Below are 16,835 nucleotides of genomic sequence, written 5' to 3' on the forward strand. Positions count from 1 at the left end.
ACCACGTGGCACCATGAGGACCGTTTTTCCGGGTACACCGAGTAAGAGAGTGGAACGTTTATTCCCGCGCTTTCGGTTTCCCTCTTTAGAATGGAGGAACACCACTGGAAGAGGAGGAGTTGTCATGTTTGGCCACGCCCCACTGACCGGCAGGTGACACTCCTGGGGGCCTTTTCTTTCCTTGCTTTAGCCAGGGTGACTCTGCTGCGGGTCACAATCTGGTAATGAAATGGCATCTCCCACCTGGAGCCCCCCCATCTCTGTCACCTCGTGTGTTCCTCCATTTTAACACTTGACTCAGCGGTTGTTCTAGAAGCTTCTGAACTTTTTTTAACGTTGTTTGAACTTTTTCCTGCCCAATCCAATGCCATCAGCGTGACATGCACCACCACAGAGGGTAGCGTAGTGGGAGCAGCACCCCGTGGTCCACTGTCTTGGCCTCCCCACACTCCCCCAGCGGGCACTCACCTTGACGATGACCTCCTTGTCCTGGTAGTAGCTCACTAGGGGCATTGCATTCTGCTTGAACGTTGCCAAGCGTCGGGCGATGGCCTTGGGGTTGTTGTCAGGCCGGCCCTGCTGCTCTCGCTTCTCCAGTCGCTCCTTAAGCTTTGAGGCGCCACACGACAGGAACAGGACGAGGTCCGGCTGGCAGATCTGCAAGAGGGACAGGGGAGAAATGGCTCAATGGTGGGCACGTGTGCGCTCTTGGTTAATGCCCGCCACCAACCGAACACCCGACCCCATGCCCTCCTACTACCTGGTCATCAAAGCAGATGGCCTGTGCCACGTCTCTGGGAAAGCCATCGATGACAAAGCCCTTGGCGTCGGAGTTTTGCATCAGCCGCTGCTTTATTTCATTGATGGTTGTCTCCTGGCAATGAGAAATATGAAAGTCCATTGGGGAGGCACTGCCAGGCTTTCAGGGGGCACCAGAACATCTAAAACACCCAAGAGAATTGAGGAGGGTGAAAACCTGCCAGCTACTCCCTCTGGAGATGGGTACGCGCGATAAGGGATTTGTCAGGGGCAGAACAGGGACGGTACCCTATAGAGACCACCATCGATTGGAAGTGTGAGTGAACCGGAGCCACCGGGGGGTGCTGTGCTTTATCATCTTAAATGGTGCCATTGCTTGGAGAGCATCACAATGTGGGCACATTAATGGGGCATTAAGGAGAACCCGACTGAGCGATAAGTGACAGCAGCACGTGGGACAGCGGAGGTCCTGCTATGCATTTTGGTGGGCAGGTCAAGGGACTGAGTGATGACAGAGACCACTGACGAGAGCTTAGAACTTGCAGAGTGACCCCTCAGTGGGCTCTAAAGGCCAGAATGTGAAATGGGGTGGGGGCTCAAGTGCTGGGGTATTGGGGCTGAACAAGGAGGGAGAGAGGGCTTGGTCATCATGTCGGACAGTGGGCCGGCTAACCCACCTTGGAGTCAATGACCAGGCTGAGTTGGTCAAGCCCAGTGCTTCCTTGTTTGCTATATGGCTGCGAGACATGGACGCTATCTGGGGACCTGAGATGAAGACTGGACCCCTTTGGTGTGTCTTTGGAGGTCCTTGGGTGGCACTGGTTTGACTTTTGTGTTGCTCACGGAGCCCCGAATGAGGCACATGACCTGCAGTGTGAGGGATATGTGGCACGATTACCAGAGGGTGACCTGGCTCGTTGAGGACCAGGCGCCAAGGGGCTGCCCACGTAACACCTGTCTGTGGCAGATAGTCAATACCCGGGGGGGAGAACCCCAAGCTCTTTCGTCGTGTGGTGGGTGAGGCAACACCCTGACCTGACCAGTGCCCAGCTAGATGTCGTACGGTGACTTCAGTTTGGTGCCATCCCTTGATTTTTGGGTTTGGGTGGTCCCACCACAATTCACATAACCGTACGTGTCCCTAATCGTCACGAGAGCGTGGAGCCCATCTTAACTGCTGTGGTGACTGCAGGGCTCACAAAACTCAAAGGCTTCAAACTCTAAAGTTTGTAAATAAGGGAGAGGGGAACCGTAAAAACCCCTGGCCCCCGAAAACAGTCCTAATGATATTAAAATGAGATTATTAATCAGAAAGGATATCGAGGTACTGATCGGCGGGGTCCACAGTGACACCGAGTGCTAGGGACCAGGACAAGATGGAGGCAAAGGTTGAACACCAGGACGTCAACAAGACTGCAAAGCCTTATCCAACAATCGAAGTCGAGAAAGAAAACACGCAGAGAATCGTTGACCCGAATTCAGCCGTTGGAACGAGCAGCAAGTCGTCAGGTAGGAGTGGAGGGCAGCAAAAGGAAAGACCCCCTCGGTGTTGTTTTAGGGGCTTGGGCCACTTCACTGACTACCATCTCAGAAGGACTGAGTGACCGGCAATGTGCTGTAAGTGACCAGTCGTGTAGCGTCGAATGCCTGATGTCTAGTCAGGCAGAGGGGTCCACAGATTTAGGGTCCGTCACTGCCAGTCGCCACTTTAGCCCAATGAATAACCAGGATAGTCGCCATCCCAGACCCTTAAGGTGACTGGCTGCCAATGTCTGACTCTCCAACCATAATGGTCTCACTCTTTGTCACCTTTAGGTCACCCCAGCTCCTCCGTCCATGCTGCTTCAATAAGGGATGGGTCGCGCTCTTTGGAGACCCTAACCCCCCTGCTGCTTCAGTCTGAACTGACCCACACAAGCTATGGTGGTGCTACTGGCACCGTACGACATTATGGAGTAGACGGTGGGCTCTAAACTGAAACCAGAGGGCATTATGGGAGTGCTGTTGAGGGCGATTTATGCACTTTGGGGGCCTGGGAGACCCTGGCATTCAGAATGTGCCGTTTTTTTTTAGTTATCTCACACTGTGCCCATTAGGGTTGCGTCAGGGTCGTCTTCACGTATGGGCAAAGAATTCAGCCGTTGAAACGAGCAGCAAGCCATCGGCGAGGATGCAGTGAATTTCGTCAGGGTGTGGAATCCCGCAGCGGGGCGTCTGAGTTCATTTGACCTTCTAGACGACTAGAGCAGTGCGTTTTTGAACTACCCATAAGCCATTGCAAACGGGTTATATTGCGTCAGCGTAATTTTCTAATTGCCTTTACTTTGTGATTTGCCCTCGTAACGTGACAATTCTATGAAATTGTGCCACAGCAAATGCAAACTATGACCCTGAAAGCATCTATAATGCGAAAAAGAAACATGAATGAAAACTCCTTCCCAATTCAGTCCATGACAGAGAGCAATGGGAAACACTAAATCCGAAGAAAGGAATGACAAAAATCCAGAAGGGTAAGACAGAATCCAAAAATGAGCTAATGGCTCAGCCGTGATGCCAACGCCTGCCAGTCCTTATAAAGGCTGAGGCCCCTCCCACAGACGAGTCGTCATCGGGCCCCGCCCCCTTAGGCTCAACAAAGCAACAATGAGGCTGGCAGCTAACAGAATTCCCATAAATTACACAGGCATGAAGATTTAGAAACCCAAACACTGTGCCAATCAGTGGCTTTCAGTTGGCAGAGCTGTGTGGATGCTTATATATGGACGTCTGCTCTGTGGGTTTGCCCACCTACATGAATGTCTAGCAGTCGCCACGGTGAGCTCGTATTTTGTTGAGTCAGTTATCTAGGAAGCCAAACCAGGATTCTTCCACTTGTGTCCGTCCTACATTGTGCTCTGCGCCCACCACCCCCTACCCGTCTGTGGTCAGCCCATCCTTAGCGTCGGCCCCCCGCACCCTGTGCTCCACATCACGCAGTATCTTTGGATCCCCTCCGAGTTTCCTTGAATGCTGCCCAGCCACTTGTGATTGCTTCCTCTACAGGAAGTGCTCTAGTGCCACCCAGAGACTGACCTGTGGTGCCAGTTCCCCGTTGGTGATGATTTTAGCAATGAGACCCCACTTCCGGTTGCTCGAGGCGCTGTGTATCATCTTCTGCCGAAGGACCTCCCCCACGGAGATGTACATAAAGCCGTAGCGCTCCGCCGTCTTGAGGCTCTGAGTGCCCTTCCCGCTGGCTGGTCCTCCTGGAAGAAGAACAAAGGTGTTAGAGGCCGTGCCCTTGGCCTACACAAATACTAGGGCTTTAATGTAGTGCCCACTATGAAAAGGCACTATATAAGTTAGTGTGATAGAGGTGCAGTGTGCCCATCCATCTGGGTGTCAGATGCCAATTCACCCCCTTATTGCTCACCTGGCATGAACCCATACATGTTATAGGCTTGATTTGAGAATTGCTACATAAAAGAATGTTTGAGTGAGGCTGAGTTAGGTGGTCCTACTCAGGGGTATCTTAGCAGCATCATAGGACCCCAGGCAAAATAGTGCCCTGGGGACCCTGTTTTGATAGCAAAACAGAAACATAATAGGCATCAGAAACATCGTGGGCCCCCGGCCAGTGCCCATACGTCAAGACAGCCCTGGATCGGCATGGTGTTAAATGCCAGTTGCCCCCTCAGTGAGGCACTTCATGCTCCACAGATGGCGCTGCTGTTCTTCTTCCTCTTGTGTGTAGCTTCAGCAATGCGCTTCACACTCAGCAGTTGGCACTGCTGTTCTTCCTCTTCTGATATGTGGCCTCAGCAATGCACTTCATGCTCAGCACATGGTGCTACCGTTCTTCCTCTTGTTTTGTGCAGCATCAGCAATATGCTTCATGCTCAGCAGATGGCGCTATCGTTCTTCCTCTTGTTGTGTGTAGCTTCAGCAATGTGCTTCATGCTCAGCAGATGGCACTGCTGTTCTTCCTCTTCTGATATGTGGCCTCAGCAATGCACTTCATGCTCAGCACGTGGTGCTACCGTTCTTCCTCTTGTTGTGTGTAGCTTCAGCAATGTGCTTCATGCTCAGCAGATGGCACTACTGTTCTTCCTCTTCTGATATGCGGCCTCAGCAATGCACTTTGCGCTCAGCAGATGGCGCTACCATTCTTCCTCTTGTGTGTAGCTTCAGCAATGTGCTTCATGCTCAGCAGATGGCGCTACTGTTTTTTTTCTATCATGTTACCCTAAGAAAGACACACCCTAACTTTTCTGAAGCTGCTACAACCCAAATTCCGCATGTATCGTTTCATACACTTTTGATTAAGACCAAGATCAAAGTTCTAGCCCCAGTTGTTTGCGAGTAAACGTGTGACAGACTGACACCACCCTCAGCATTTCTACATATACAGAAGACCTTGAATGACCTCACACGTCATTTTGTATAAAGGGACAGACATGTCCACAACACCAGGGATGGACTCACCAATGATCAAGATGATGCGAGGCCTGGGCTTCTGGGGGTCGAAGATAACGTACTCAGCGATGAGCTCGTCGGTCTCGGACAGATCGGTGTCACTCTCGATGGACAGCTGGTGCCCAAGCTGTCGATCACCACGAGGCAGTACCGCACAGCTACTCTCTGCATGGAGGACACAAAGACGGGAGAGAGAGAGACGTGCGAATCATTGTTCTCTGTGAATGACAGGTTTCAGTTTTTAAATTTTAAATACATTTGCACACTTTTCTGAAGACATGTTGTCACTGTGACTGCTGGGCAAAAATGTCACATGTATCCATTTAAAATGCAATCAACACCCCAATAAAGTGTGCAGACAGTGACCGGGCCTCAATAAACTCTGAATCCACTGCAGCTTCAGCAGCCCAATGCCAAGCTCAGACTGGCATCCCTTATTGGCGCCACTGCGGATTTTCTATTGTGGGTCACAATGCCAGTAATATGAATTTAACTTTATTTAATGTCAGATGTTAATGTGTGCATTTGTTAGTAGTATTGTCTGGAATTTACTATTAAACTTAAGATGTCCGTTAGCCCGTTTAATTTTGTCCTTCAGACGGGGAACTGCAGTGCCCAGCGGTACGGGCGTACTGTGGAATCGATCGATAAAAGAGGACAGACATGGATGAACTTTGATTCTGTTTACGTAAGAGTGAGGTGGCATCGTGGTGCCCATAAGTGTTCAGTCCTTCACTCTGCGCCAGCAGGTCACATTTATCAAGCGTCTCAGAATTACTCAGGAGTTGGACTAACACTCCGATCTCAGAGCAGGACGTGACAAGCAGCCGTGAAGCGGGGACGAGGCGCGCTTAGCCGCGAAGAAATGACGTCATGACATCACGACACGCCCAGCCGCAAAGTGGCGCTCATGATGACGTTTTGTAGTTTTCTGAGCCTGCATGCGCCGCAATAAAAATAACGGTAATAATAACAATAATCAAAGTTCAAGTAAAAGAAGAGGAATCCGTAATAAGGTAAGACGCTGCGCTTGCTTGCTTTGTTCTGCCTCGTTAACTTTAGCTGACGTGGAGTGGCGGGCTAACGTATATATCTGACAATTACCGCGCGTGTTGTCAGGGGGTTTAAAGTTTGGTGGAAAATTAAAGAAATGGGTGTTTGTGACGCCCCCACATTTTGCACTTTACTTGTAACATGACAACATTTCAGCTGATAGCGCACGGCTTTTCTGCGCAGAAGCAGCGATCAGGCAACGTCGACGTTTTGTTACCAATATCATTCCGTGCCTGTCAAACCGACATCTTCCTACGAGTTCTTCGTTGTCCAGCGTTTTCAAAACTTTCTGCTTTTTCCTTTGATGTGCGCGCCGATCTTTGCCTGAACGCCATCTTCTAGCAGCTCCTAGCGAGTTAGGACAGCCCGTGAGTTCTCCTAAATCCGTGTGACGTTAATTTAGTTCTCTAAACTAGAGAATAACTCATAAAATGTGTTTAGTCCGACTCGTAAGAGTTGCGCCAATTTGCCTCACTCTGAGATTTTTATGCCAGTTTGGATCATTTCCTACTCTGAGACATTTGATGAATACAGGCCAAGTATGCCGTGACACCAACTGGATAAAACGAATAGCAAGATACAAGTTACTGTATGTTTTCATAGCATCCATCTTAATAAAAGAATAAGTATGTGTGTCTGTCAGGTGGATGTGTCTGTGACATTCCAACAGATGGCGCATCAGAATTTTACAAATAAAATTCATTGGGTTTGTCATTTCAACAGATGCCACAACACAAACATTAACACTGCTTATACAAATCCCATACCAAATAGCATATAACAGAGACATGCATTGCATGTATAATTGCAACAGATGGTGCGTCACAAATATGAACACTGCTTATACAAATCCTATACCAAAGGGCATTTAACACCGACGGCTACATTGCATTTATCATTCTAACAAATGGTTCATCACAAACATTTTTAGTAATAAAATGCATTGTATCTGTCATTCCAATATATGGTGCATCACGATTCTAGAAATAAAATCCATTGTGTTTGTCATTTCAACAAATGCCACATCACAAACATTAACACTGTTTGTACAAATCCCATAAAGAATGGCATATAACAGACACATGCATTGCATTTATCATTGCAACAGATGGTGCATCACAAACATGAACACTGCTTATACAAATCCCATACCAAAGGGCATATAACACAGACAGCTATATTGTATTTGTCATTCTAACAAATGGTGCGTCACAAACATTTGTATTAATAAAATGCATTGCATTTGTCCTTTCAACAGATGGCGCATCACAAACAATTTTACAAATAAAGTGTATTGTGTTTGAGATATGCCATTTGTTGGAATGACAAACATTAACACTGCTTTTAAAAATCCCATACCAAATGGCATATAAATGAGACATATGTGTTGCATTTGTCATTCCAATAAATGGTTCATTGCATTTTTAGTAATAAAATGCATTGTGTTTGTCATTCCAACAGATGGCACTGCTTTTACGAATCCCATACCAAATGTCATATAACAGAGACATATGCATTGCATGGTGTCCTACAAACGTTAATGCTGAGGCCTATGTTGGTTACTTAGACTTTAGCTCGTCTTAGACGGTTAGTTTTTCATATTTTCTTAGCTCAGTGTCACTTTTATTGCATAGTAAGTATGAGACTACATTAGAGCTACCAGCTGTCATGAACTAGGAGTCCCAATACACGTGTCCCAAAACCGCTTCCAAAAATGTCCACATTTGGGTGGAATTTCCTGTAAAACCCTGACTAGATAAGAGAGCAAACGCAGGATCTTTATGAAATAAAATGTTTATTCTCATGAACTGCTCTGTTATACTGTGAAGCTCCAAAGAGCACAAAAGGCATAAAGACGAGGCCAGCAACCACAAGGCAATCCAAGCACACAAAGTCGCAGTAAAGAATCCAAGGGGTGGTAAAGAACAGAGCAGAAATATCCTAAACAAATCACAAGCACTTGCATTTGAAATGAAGCTGTGGGAGACCCTCTGGATTTATAGTGCAGGGGGCTGTGATTGGCAGGTGGCCCCACCTCTTGGAAACAGAACCAAGAATGAACAAAGGAAACATCAGACATGAATATGAACCCCTGCTGGTGGAAGGACCCTTTGGTCAAGATGTGACACCGACCTGCAAAGGTAAGGCCATCAAAACCTTTCAATGGGTTCAGGGGTGTGTGACCACAAATCCAATGTGTGGGGTTGGTTTGGGCTGCATGGCTGGGGGGTCCCAATGTCTCTAGCAGTTCCCCCGGCAGAAGGGAGGACTTTATCAGATGTCCAGCTCAGCTTGCCATCCTGGGCTTTGAATCTCATTTTCATGATATGAGCCACCATGGCACAGAGTTTGTGCAGCTGGAAGTAACTGAAGGCACGGTGCCCAAGGCTTTGGGGAGGGGGGCGGCTGGGCGCATGTCCTCATTACTGGGGAGTGGCACGAGGGTCTGTGCGTAACGATGATCCGAAAGTAAAGTGTGGTGACGGTCACAAATCACACAATGAGTTCAATGTCACAACGTCACAGCTGGTATTAGCAGTTTGAGCAGAAGCAGGCAGCTCCGTGTTCATTGTTGTCGCTCAGCCGGGGTTTTTGCACCAGCTTGAGTTTATCTCATATTTTAATTTTAATTATGTTTCATATTTTTGGGTTATTATATACATTTTGTTAACATTGTTATGTATTATTATGTATTGTGCATTGTACCTTCTGTTTTCTTACATTAGTAGCACTTTGTGGGTGGAGCCCTAGGAGGTGTGGCCAGGCTGACATCACCCGTGAAGGACCGCCCCCTCATCCTTTATACGTTTCTTTTTTGATTTGTTTTACTGTACATATTTACATCATGCATGTTTATTGAGCTATAATTAAGGTACCAAGGAAGATCATTTTAATTATAAAGTCTTTATTTTTTTTGGTCACTTGAGAGGGTGGCTGTGTGTCCCGATCTGTGATTTTGGAAATCTGGCAAACCCTGTCTTTGCTAAACTGAGCCCCCGAAAGGGAAACGTGTATCTCAGGAACACAGTGGCGTGTGAATGTAAAAAAAAAGCCCATAAAAGTTTCTTGTGTAATAACTTTATATATATATATATATATATGTATATTGCGGTGGGTTGGCACCCTGCCCAGGACTGGTTCCTGCCTTGTGCCCTGTGTTGGCTGGGATTGGCTCCAGCAGACCCCCGTGACCCTGTGTTCGGATTCAGCGGGTTGGAAAATGGATGGATGGATATATATATATACACACACACACACACACACACACACACACTCATGTCCTTTAAGAGGCTCTCTAGGAATTGGATTATTTTCATGCAAACCTTTTTTATTTTGTTAAATTGAAACAAATCCTTTTACCTTTTGTTATAATTTAGCACCCAAAGTGGCCGAGTGGCCATCTACACTCCCCTTTGTCCTTCCATGAGCTGCACCGCTCCATGCCGGGATCCTTCCGGAGCTCGCTGACCTGACAGATTTAAGCAGCACAGAGAGGGTCTCCTAAGTGCTGCCCTTTAAGTGCCCCATCATATCTCACACACACACACACACGACTTTCCACGGTGGTCCTAACCCTTCTGTCAACGTCTGACTCGGAGGTCCGTGTGGCTGCCATTCTACAAACGCGCCTCTTGATGCCAAAGACTTCTACGGCTCCATGTTTGTGAAGTGACCCACTCAGGGTGACGGAGGGACTCCATGATGGGGTCTGCAGTAGCAGCTTTGCAGCATGTAGTTCAGTGTCTCGACCACCAGGCCGCGCTAGAATTCTTAACTTGCATTTCTTCCGTCCGTCCATCCATTCAATTTCAAACCCGCTTACCCTGAGCCTCCCCCCGCGCCAGCACAGGGCACAAGGCAGCAGGGCCGTTCTTAGCAGTTTGGGGGCCCTATGCGGTTCAGAAATGTGAGCCCCCCCCCCCCCCCCCCACGGAGCTCAATAAGGTCTTATAAAAAAACGCCCGGACAAGGCCTTAGATGACGAGTAGGCCAACATGTAAGCTTGTGTGTGATTTTGTTCTGGATCTGGTAAAGGCCGGTCATATTGGGATATTATTATGGGGATCTCTCTGGATGAATCCAAAACGAATCTCTAAAATTAACGTTTGCTATAGTGCATCCATCATCCAACCCGCTGAATCCAGACACAGGGTCACGGGGGTCTGCTGGAGCCAATCCCAGCCAACACAGGGCACAAGGCAGGAAACAATCCCGGGCAGAGGCGTAGTTCGCTTAAACCTAAGAACGCCCCTGAAGGCAGGAGCGACCCCTGCTATAAACGTCATTTACACCCCACTAAAGGGCCGAGGACTGTAATGGAGGACCCAGCCGAGTGTTCATTTGTTTTCTTTTACTCACCAGCTTGCCCAGTGCCATGAAGAATGAAATCTATACGATTATGAAATGGCTCGCTAGCAGAAATGGAGTCCCCAGAACAGGCAGACAAGCGGGACCACCCAACCCGGGGGCTCATGCAGACGGTGAACAACAGCAAAGCTCGACAGCTGAACAAGTAAAGCAACATACGGCTGCGGAGCTGCGCCCTTTGGCCTGCTGGGGGCTGCGCCTTCTTCTCTGTAGTGATGAAGGTGTCCCACCGGACCTTCTCCACGCCTCCAAGCTCTCGAACGCGGCTCAGGCACCCCTCCAGAAACTCCATGGGGTCCTGCGGCCGATGGAACATCAGACCTGTCAGCATACTCTGAGAGAAAGAGAGAGACAAAGAGTGGGTTTCAGGACGGGTCACTCCAAGCCCACCATTTCAGACCAACATTCCCCATGCTGTATATAACGTGTATCCCACCAAGACGGCTCTACTCGGCATCGCCGGCATGTACCAGCTGGCAAGAACTACCAATGTCTCATCTTCTCTTCATCCTTCTCGATCTCTCTCTCTCTTTGCCACCCTCTCTGACCTTGGCATCACCGGGACTGCCCACATGGTGGTCTGAGTCCCACCTATTGGGTAGAGTCTACCGTGTGTCCCGGCAAAGAGAGATGTCAAGGGTGCCCCAAGGCCCGCTGCTGGGTTCCCTCCTCTTCTCCCTATACACCTCCCCACTAGGCCCACTCATCCTGGCCTATGGTTGCCCATATGAATGCTATGCCAATGATATGCAGCCGTGCCTGCCGCTCCCCCCACAGGGCATGTGATGCATTTGTCACTGATATCTCAGCCTTGGATAAGGGGACATCATCTTCAGCCTTTCCTGGCAAAGGTGGGACACCTTCATATCCCGAGCAGCCCGTCACCCCATCTGTGTTAATTTCGGCTGCTTATGGCCAACGCCAGCCAAGTGGGTACCCAAGAAACCCGCAGCAGACGATTCAAATGGCAGTGACATGTCTGGTGTTCAGCCAGCCCGGGTGGGCACATGTCATTCCTCGTTTCAGACCCCCACGTTGGCTCCCTGTAGCAGCACACATTAAGTTGAGACCCTTGATGCTGGCCTACAGAGTAGTCAACACCTGCCTGTGAATTTCCCCTTGGGATTAATAAAGTATCTATCTATCTGTATGGAGATCCTCCTGAAGTCCTCTGCTCCTCCTCACCCACTCAGGCCTGCTGATGAAGGTCACCTCTGTGTGACCCCAAATGTCAGTTCAGACTTTTTTCATATGTAGCTGGAGGAACGAGCCGCCCACCTGAACTTCTGACACACATCGCCCGATGTTCTACTAAGCAGGCGGGCAGGCAGTGTGGCGCCCCGAGCAGCCATGAGTCGAGGTAAACCTTGGTAGCGAAAACCAATCGGATCGCTTTCTGCTACCAAGACCTGAAAGCTCGGGCCAATCGCAGTCCGTATCGGCTACCAAGAATTGGCGAATCACGGCTCGCATTGGCTACCAAAACTCGGAAAGGGCGGGCCAACCTCGTCAGTTAATGTCTTCTGCAAAAGCTCCTTCGAGTCGCACACGGACGCTGTGTGATTTGCGTTTCATTTTGAACTTTCTAAAAATGTTACTCACGAGTGTCGGTTTGGGCAGATATATTTACATTCACGTACACATTTTTGAATGATTTTTTAAACATTCTTGGTGCAGTTTATTACATTTATTAAATGTGTGCAAAACGCGTAAAGACAGATATAATAATGTATAAATATAATACACATTGAATTGTATAATCAGCGTTTCATTTTACAGAATGAGCTTTAAAAATAATAATACGAAGTGCTTTATAATTATAAAAATACAAATCATAGAAAGTGAAAACTTTTTGTTTCTTGACTTCATCCATCCATCCATCCATTATCCAACCCGCTATATCCTAACTACAGGGTCACGGGGGTCTGTGGGTGCCAATCCCAGCCAGCACAGGGCACAAGGCAGGAAACAAACCCTGGGCAGGGTCCCATCCCACCATCCCACCGCAGGGCACACACACACACACTAAGGACAATTTAGGATCACCCAATGCACCTAAACCTGCATGTCTTTGGACTGTAAGAGGAAACCCATGCAGACACGGGGAGAACGTGCAGACTCCACGCAGGGAGGACCCGGGAAGCGAACCCACCTTACTGCGAGGCAGCAGCGCTACCCACTGCGCCACCGTGCTGCACTTTCTTGACTTCATCTTTGCCAATTTAAGAACTTTTTTTTTTTTTTAATTCATTGTTTGGGTGAGTTCATTTTTATCTGAAAAGACAGACGAACTATGTGTACAGATTTCCTACAGAAGACACTGGGAAAGTCTTTCTGGTATATAAAGACCAATAACTCTTAATGAATTACTGCAGTAAAAAATATATACTGTATGTATATGTATATATATACCTACCTACCTACCTACCTACCTATAAAAACAAGTGTCTGGTATGCTTTTTTATAATACTTGACACTAATTTCACAAATCGTTCATATCAATGCCAATATAGAACAATAATAATTATAGTTATATTCTATATTAACATTAATGCTAAAAAATATGCTTATAAAATAGACCTACACCTTTAATACTCAGACGATTCTAATCGTGCTGTAGAACATGCATATATATATATATATAATATACTGTGTATGTGTATGTATATATATATAATATATATATATATATATATATATATATATATATATATATATATATATACTGTATATAAAATTAAGTGGTGTGTATGCTGTTTACTAGAACACATATAGTTATTTTGCGTATATAAACATTTTCCTTTGCAATATTTCCAAATATTTATTTTTACCTACTTCAAATTAATTAAATGTCAGCATCAACTAGAATATATTACTTCATACAAACACAAGGCTGTGCACTGTTATTATTTATTCATTCTTATTGTTCCCCTCTTGATTATCTGTGTGGCCGTCTCAGCCCTTGGTACAGGTGCTATATAAGTAATTGAAATGCGTTATGATTTGTTATAATTATGATTCAGAATTGGTTCCTGCCTTGTGCCCTGTGTTGGCTGGGATTGGCTCCAGCAGACCCCCGTGACCCTGTGTTCGGATTCAGCGGGTTGGAAAATGGATGGATGGATGAATTTGCAGGCAGTTTGTTTAATTGTGATTTTAACTCTGCTTGTTGTCCATGTGTTCCCTGACAAATCAATCAATAATTCATTAAACAGTTTTTGTTTAATCAAAAAAGAAAAATAAACAACTACATCTGCAAGGCATAATTTAAAGCACTGTTCGTTGAAGAGAATGCTTTTTAAAAAAATTATTTTAGAGAGATATTCTTCCATTCAGCAATGTGTCATGAGTGGGATTCGAACCCAAATTTCCGAGATAATTTCTGGTAGATCGTCTCTGAAGAATCGCAGCTATACCTCGACTTAAGCGCAATCTTTGGCATAGTGGTTAGCTTCAAACCCAGAGGTTGGGGGTTCAGATCCCACCACTGACACCACCGTGTGTGACCCTGAGCAAGTCACTTCGCCCGCCTGTGCTCCAATTGGAAAAACAATAGAAATGTTGTAAGTCGCTTTGCATAAAAGCATTAGCCACGTCAGTCAGTGTCTATTGCTACAGAGTTCACTAAAGTTCGTGGTCGCCATTTTGAAGTTGAATAAATTCAGACTTGACAGATTCCACAATCCCCCTCAATAGACTCGAGCGGCGGACCTCCAGCTCTCCACGGCGTTGAGGAGGACGTCGTTTTCTATTATACGTCTTACGTCACAACACCTGGTGACACTATGGTTGAGATTAGGGTGTGTGAGAGGGTGGGGTTATCTGACGCGCGTCAAGCAAACCACGTGACAAAAGCCGGCCAATCCAATTGGCTGTCCTGCGGAGCTCAGGAATCGCGGAAATCTGGCAACTGGACCCACCTCGACAGAGCAGCCCCGAGTTTCAAATCCGACTTAAGGGGGCATTCCAGTTGAACATTACAACTAGGAGCTGGAAAATTCTGACTTCCCAGTACAACTGGAACGCAGCATGAGCTCTTGACGTGGTGGTCCATTGTGTCCCCTTGTCCTGTCGCAGTTGTTCCCAAGCACTCTCCCTTCCACCCCAGACATTATGTTGAAGTCGCTATGGATGAACGCGTCTGCCTGGCACATACTGTAAATGTAAATGGTGTCAGTGCTTGTGCCTCCTGGAATATTTGTCTTTCTTTCTTTCTTTCTTTCTCCAGCCAGACGCTTCACACTCGATAGCCGCCACTATCGTCCCGTGGAGACCGTCAGCTCGCCGCATTTCTAAACACCTCGTAATGTCGGTAGATTTCCTGGCAGCGCGCGGTGCCTTCGTTTTAGGTTGCAAGAATCGAGTAAAAAAAATAATAAAAATGCCGAGCAGTTATTTTAGGAAGTCATTCGATGTATTGATTTCAACGAAAGCTTTTTTATTGAATAGAAGAAAGGACCCGCCAATGTCTGAAACCTGCCCGTCTGCCTCGGCCATTAGCGGCTAATTGAAAAGTGGCAGAGGACTCGTCTGAACGCATTAAAACGCAGAAGCGCAACAAGCGACACGCCGCACACGCCCGCCGTCAAAGTGCCCGTCGTATCGACCGAGCGGTGGGCTTCAGCGAGGGGCCGAGCACAGCTGTCTGGCTTCGGGAGATATAAATATAAATAGAGAGGAGAACACACCGGGGGCCGCTTAGACACGTGCCCACCTGTCTGTGCCAGCCAAAATGCCCAATAGAGAGCATGAGATGAGGGTTAAGTACAATGAAAGTGCGGGCACTGATTCACACCGATCAGACCCCAGAGGCTCCCAGAGTCCCCACAGGACGTCACTTTTCTTTGTTTCATTATTTTGTGACAGTGCGCAATTAATTTAAAATGGTGAACGACATATTTCAAGGATGAGTCTGGTTAGACTTCCAGTATAATGGCGGTCTGCAACTTCTCTTATGGAACTCATTCTAATTAGAAGGTTGGGTGCAGGAACCATCCCTGGAGGAGGCGTTTGGTCATCACAGGTTACAGTGACATGCCCTCATAAAAATGAAGGTGCCAATCGGATGAGATGCCAAAGCAGAACCAGAACTGTCCATCAAAATAAGGTGCCAACCGAATGAGATGCCAAAGCAGAACCAGAACTGTCCATCAAAATAAGGTGCCAACTGAATGAGATGCCAAAGCAGAACCAGAACTGTCCATCAAAATAAGGTGCCAACTGAATGAGATGCCAAAGCAGAACCAGAACTGTCCATTAAATGAAGGTGCCAATTGGATGAGATGCCAAAGCAGAACCAGAACTGTCCATCAAAATAAGGTGCCAACTGAATGAGATGCCAAAGCAGAACCAGAACTGTCCATTAAATGAAGGTGCCAATTGGATGAGATGCCAAAGCAGAACCAGAACCGTCCAAGAAATGAAGGTGCCAACTGGATGAGATGCCAAAGCAGAATCATTTTTAATTCCCAAAAGAACCATCCATATGAAGGTTCCAGAAAGAACTTTTACTTTTTTTTTTATCCTTAACGCAGGTTCTATAAACAGCCATGAGCAGCTGATATCAGATCTGTGAGACAGTACATGGGGGTCCTGATCTAAAGGACCTCCTGCTGTGCACAATCACGCAGGCTCAGCTCAGGTTTTCTTGATCTGTTCGTATCCTGCTGGCTCGCCCACCAGACATTAAATATTTCTGGCTTGTCCACAAACGCTGGACCCAGGGCCAGATAAACAGAGAGGGTTGAGGTCAGGAATGGCACCCAGCTGTAAATTAGGGACCTTTTCACAGCCCACAAACCCAACTTCATATGTAAAGAACCCTCTAAGAGGCTCTATGGGGAACTACACAGCCCAGTAAAGTCCAATTTTGGAACCAGCATTCTTAAGAGTGGACACAACTGCACAGTTTTCAGTGGGCAATTAACTAAAAGACAATGTCCCTTATGAGAACATGGAGATGAATAGAAGGAGATGGAGAAAACCTGCCTGGACATCAGGAGAACATGGAAGCTCCACAGAGACAGTGGGCAGATGCTAATCCAGTCATTTGAGAGTGGATGGCAGATGTGCTAATCACTGTGCCACCAGTCTACCCTATAGACTCATTTTAGACCTCTGTGTATATGCCTAGCTGACATATTAGCTATGCTAATCACTGTGCCACCATGCTGCTATACACAGTTCTCATTTTAGACCTC

The 16,835-nt window shown here is 47.0% G+C and overlaps 1 protein-coding gene across 1 annotated transcript in view; it reads right to left on the reverse strand.

Moving 5' to 3' along the window:
* LOC114667670 (adenylate kinase isoenzyme 5-like) overlaps window positions 1-16,835 on the reverse strand; it is a 37,313-nt gene that overhangs the window by 15,405 nt on the left and 5,073 nt on the right. Inside the window, exons 2-6 of the mRNA XM_028823058.2 lie at window positions 10,795-10,969; window positions 5,224-5,379; window positions 3,832-4,004; window positions 761-874; window positions 469-657 (exon numbers count right to left, since the gene is read on the reverse strand). Of these exons, the coding sequence (XP_028678891.2) occupies window positions 469-657; window positions 761-874; window positions 3,832-4,004; window positions 5,224-5,379; window positions 10,795-10,969 (807 nt within the window). The remainder of the gene's footprint in view (window positions 1-468; window positions 658-760; window positions 875-3,831; window positions 4,005-5,223; window positions 5,380-10,794; window positions 10,970-16,835) is intronic.

This window comes from Erpetoichthys calabaricus, chromosome 17 (genome assembly GCF_900747795.2).
Source record: "Erpetoichthys calabaricus chromosome 17, fErpCal1.3, whole genome shotgun sequence".
In the NCBI taxonomy this organism is placed as follows: domain Eukaryota; kingdom Metazoa; phylum Chordata; class Cladistia; order Polypteriformes; family Polypteridae; genus Erpetoichthys; species Erpetoichthys calabaricus.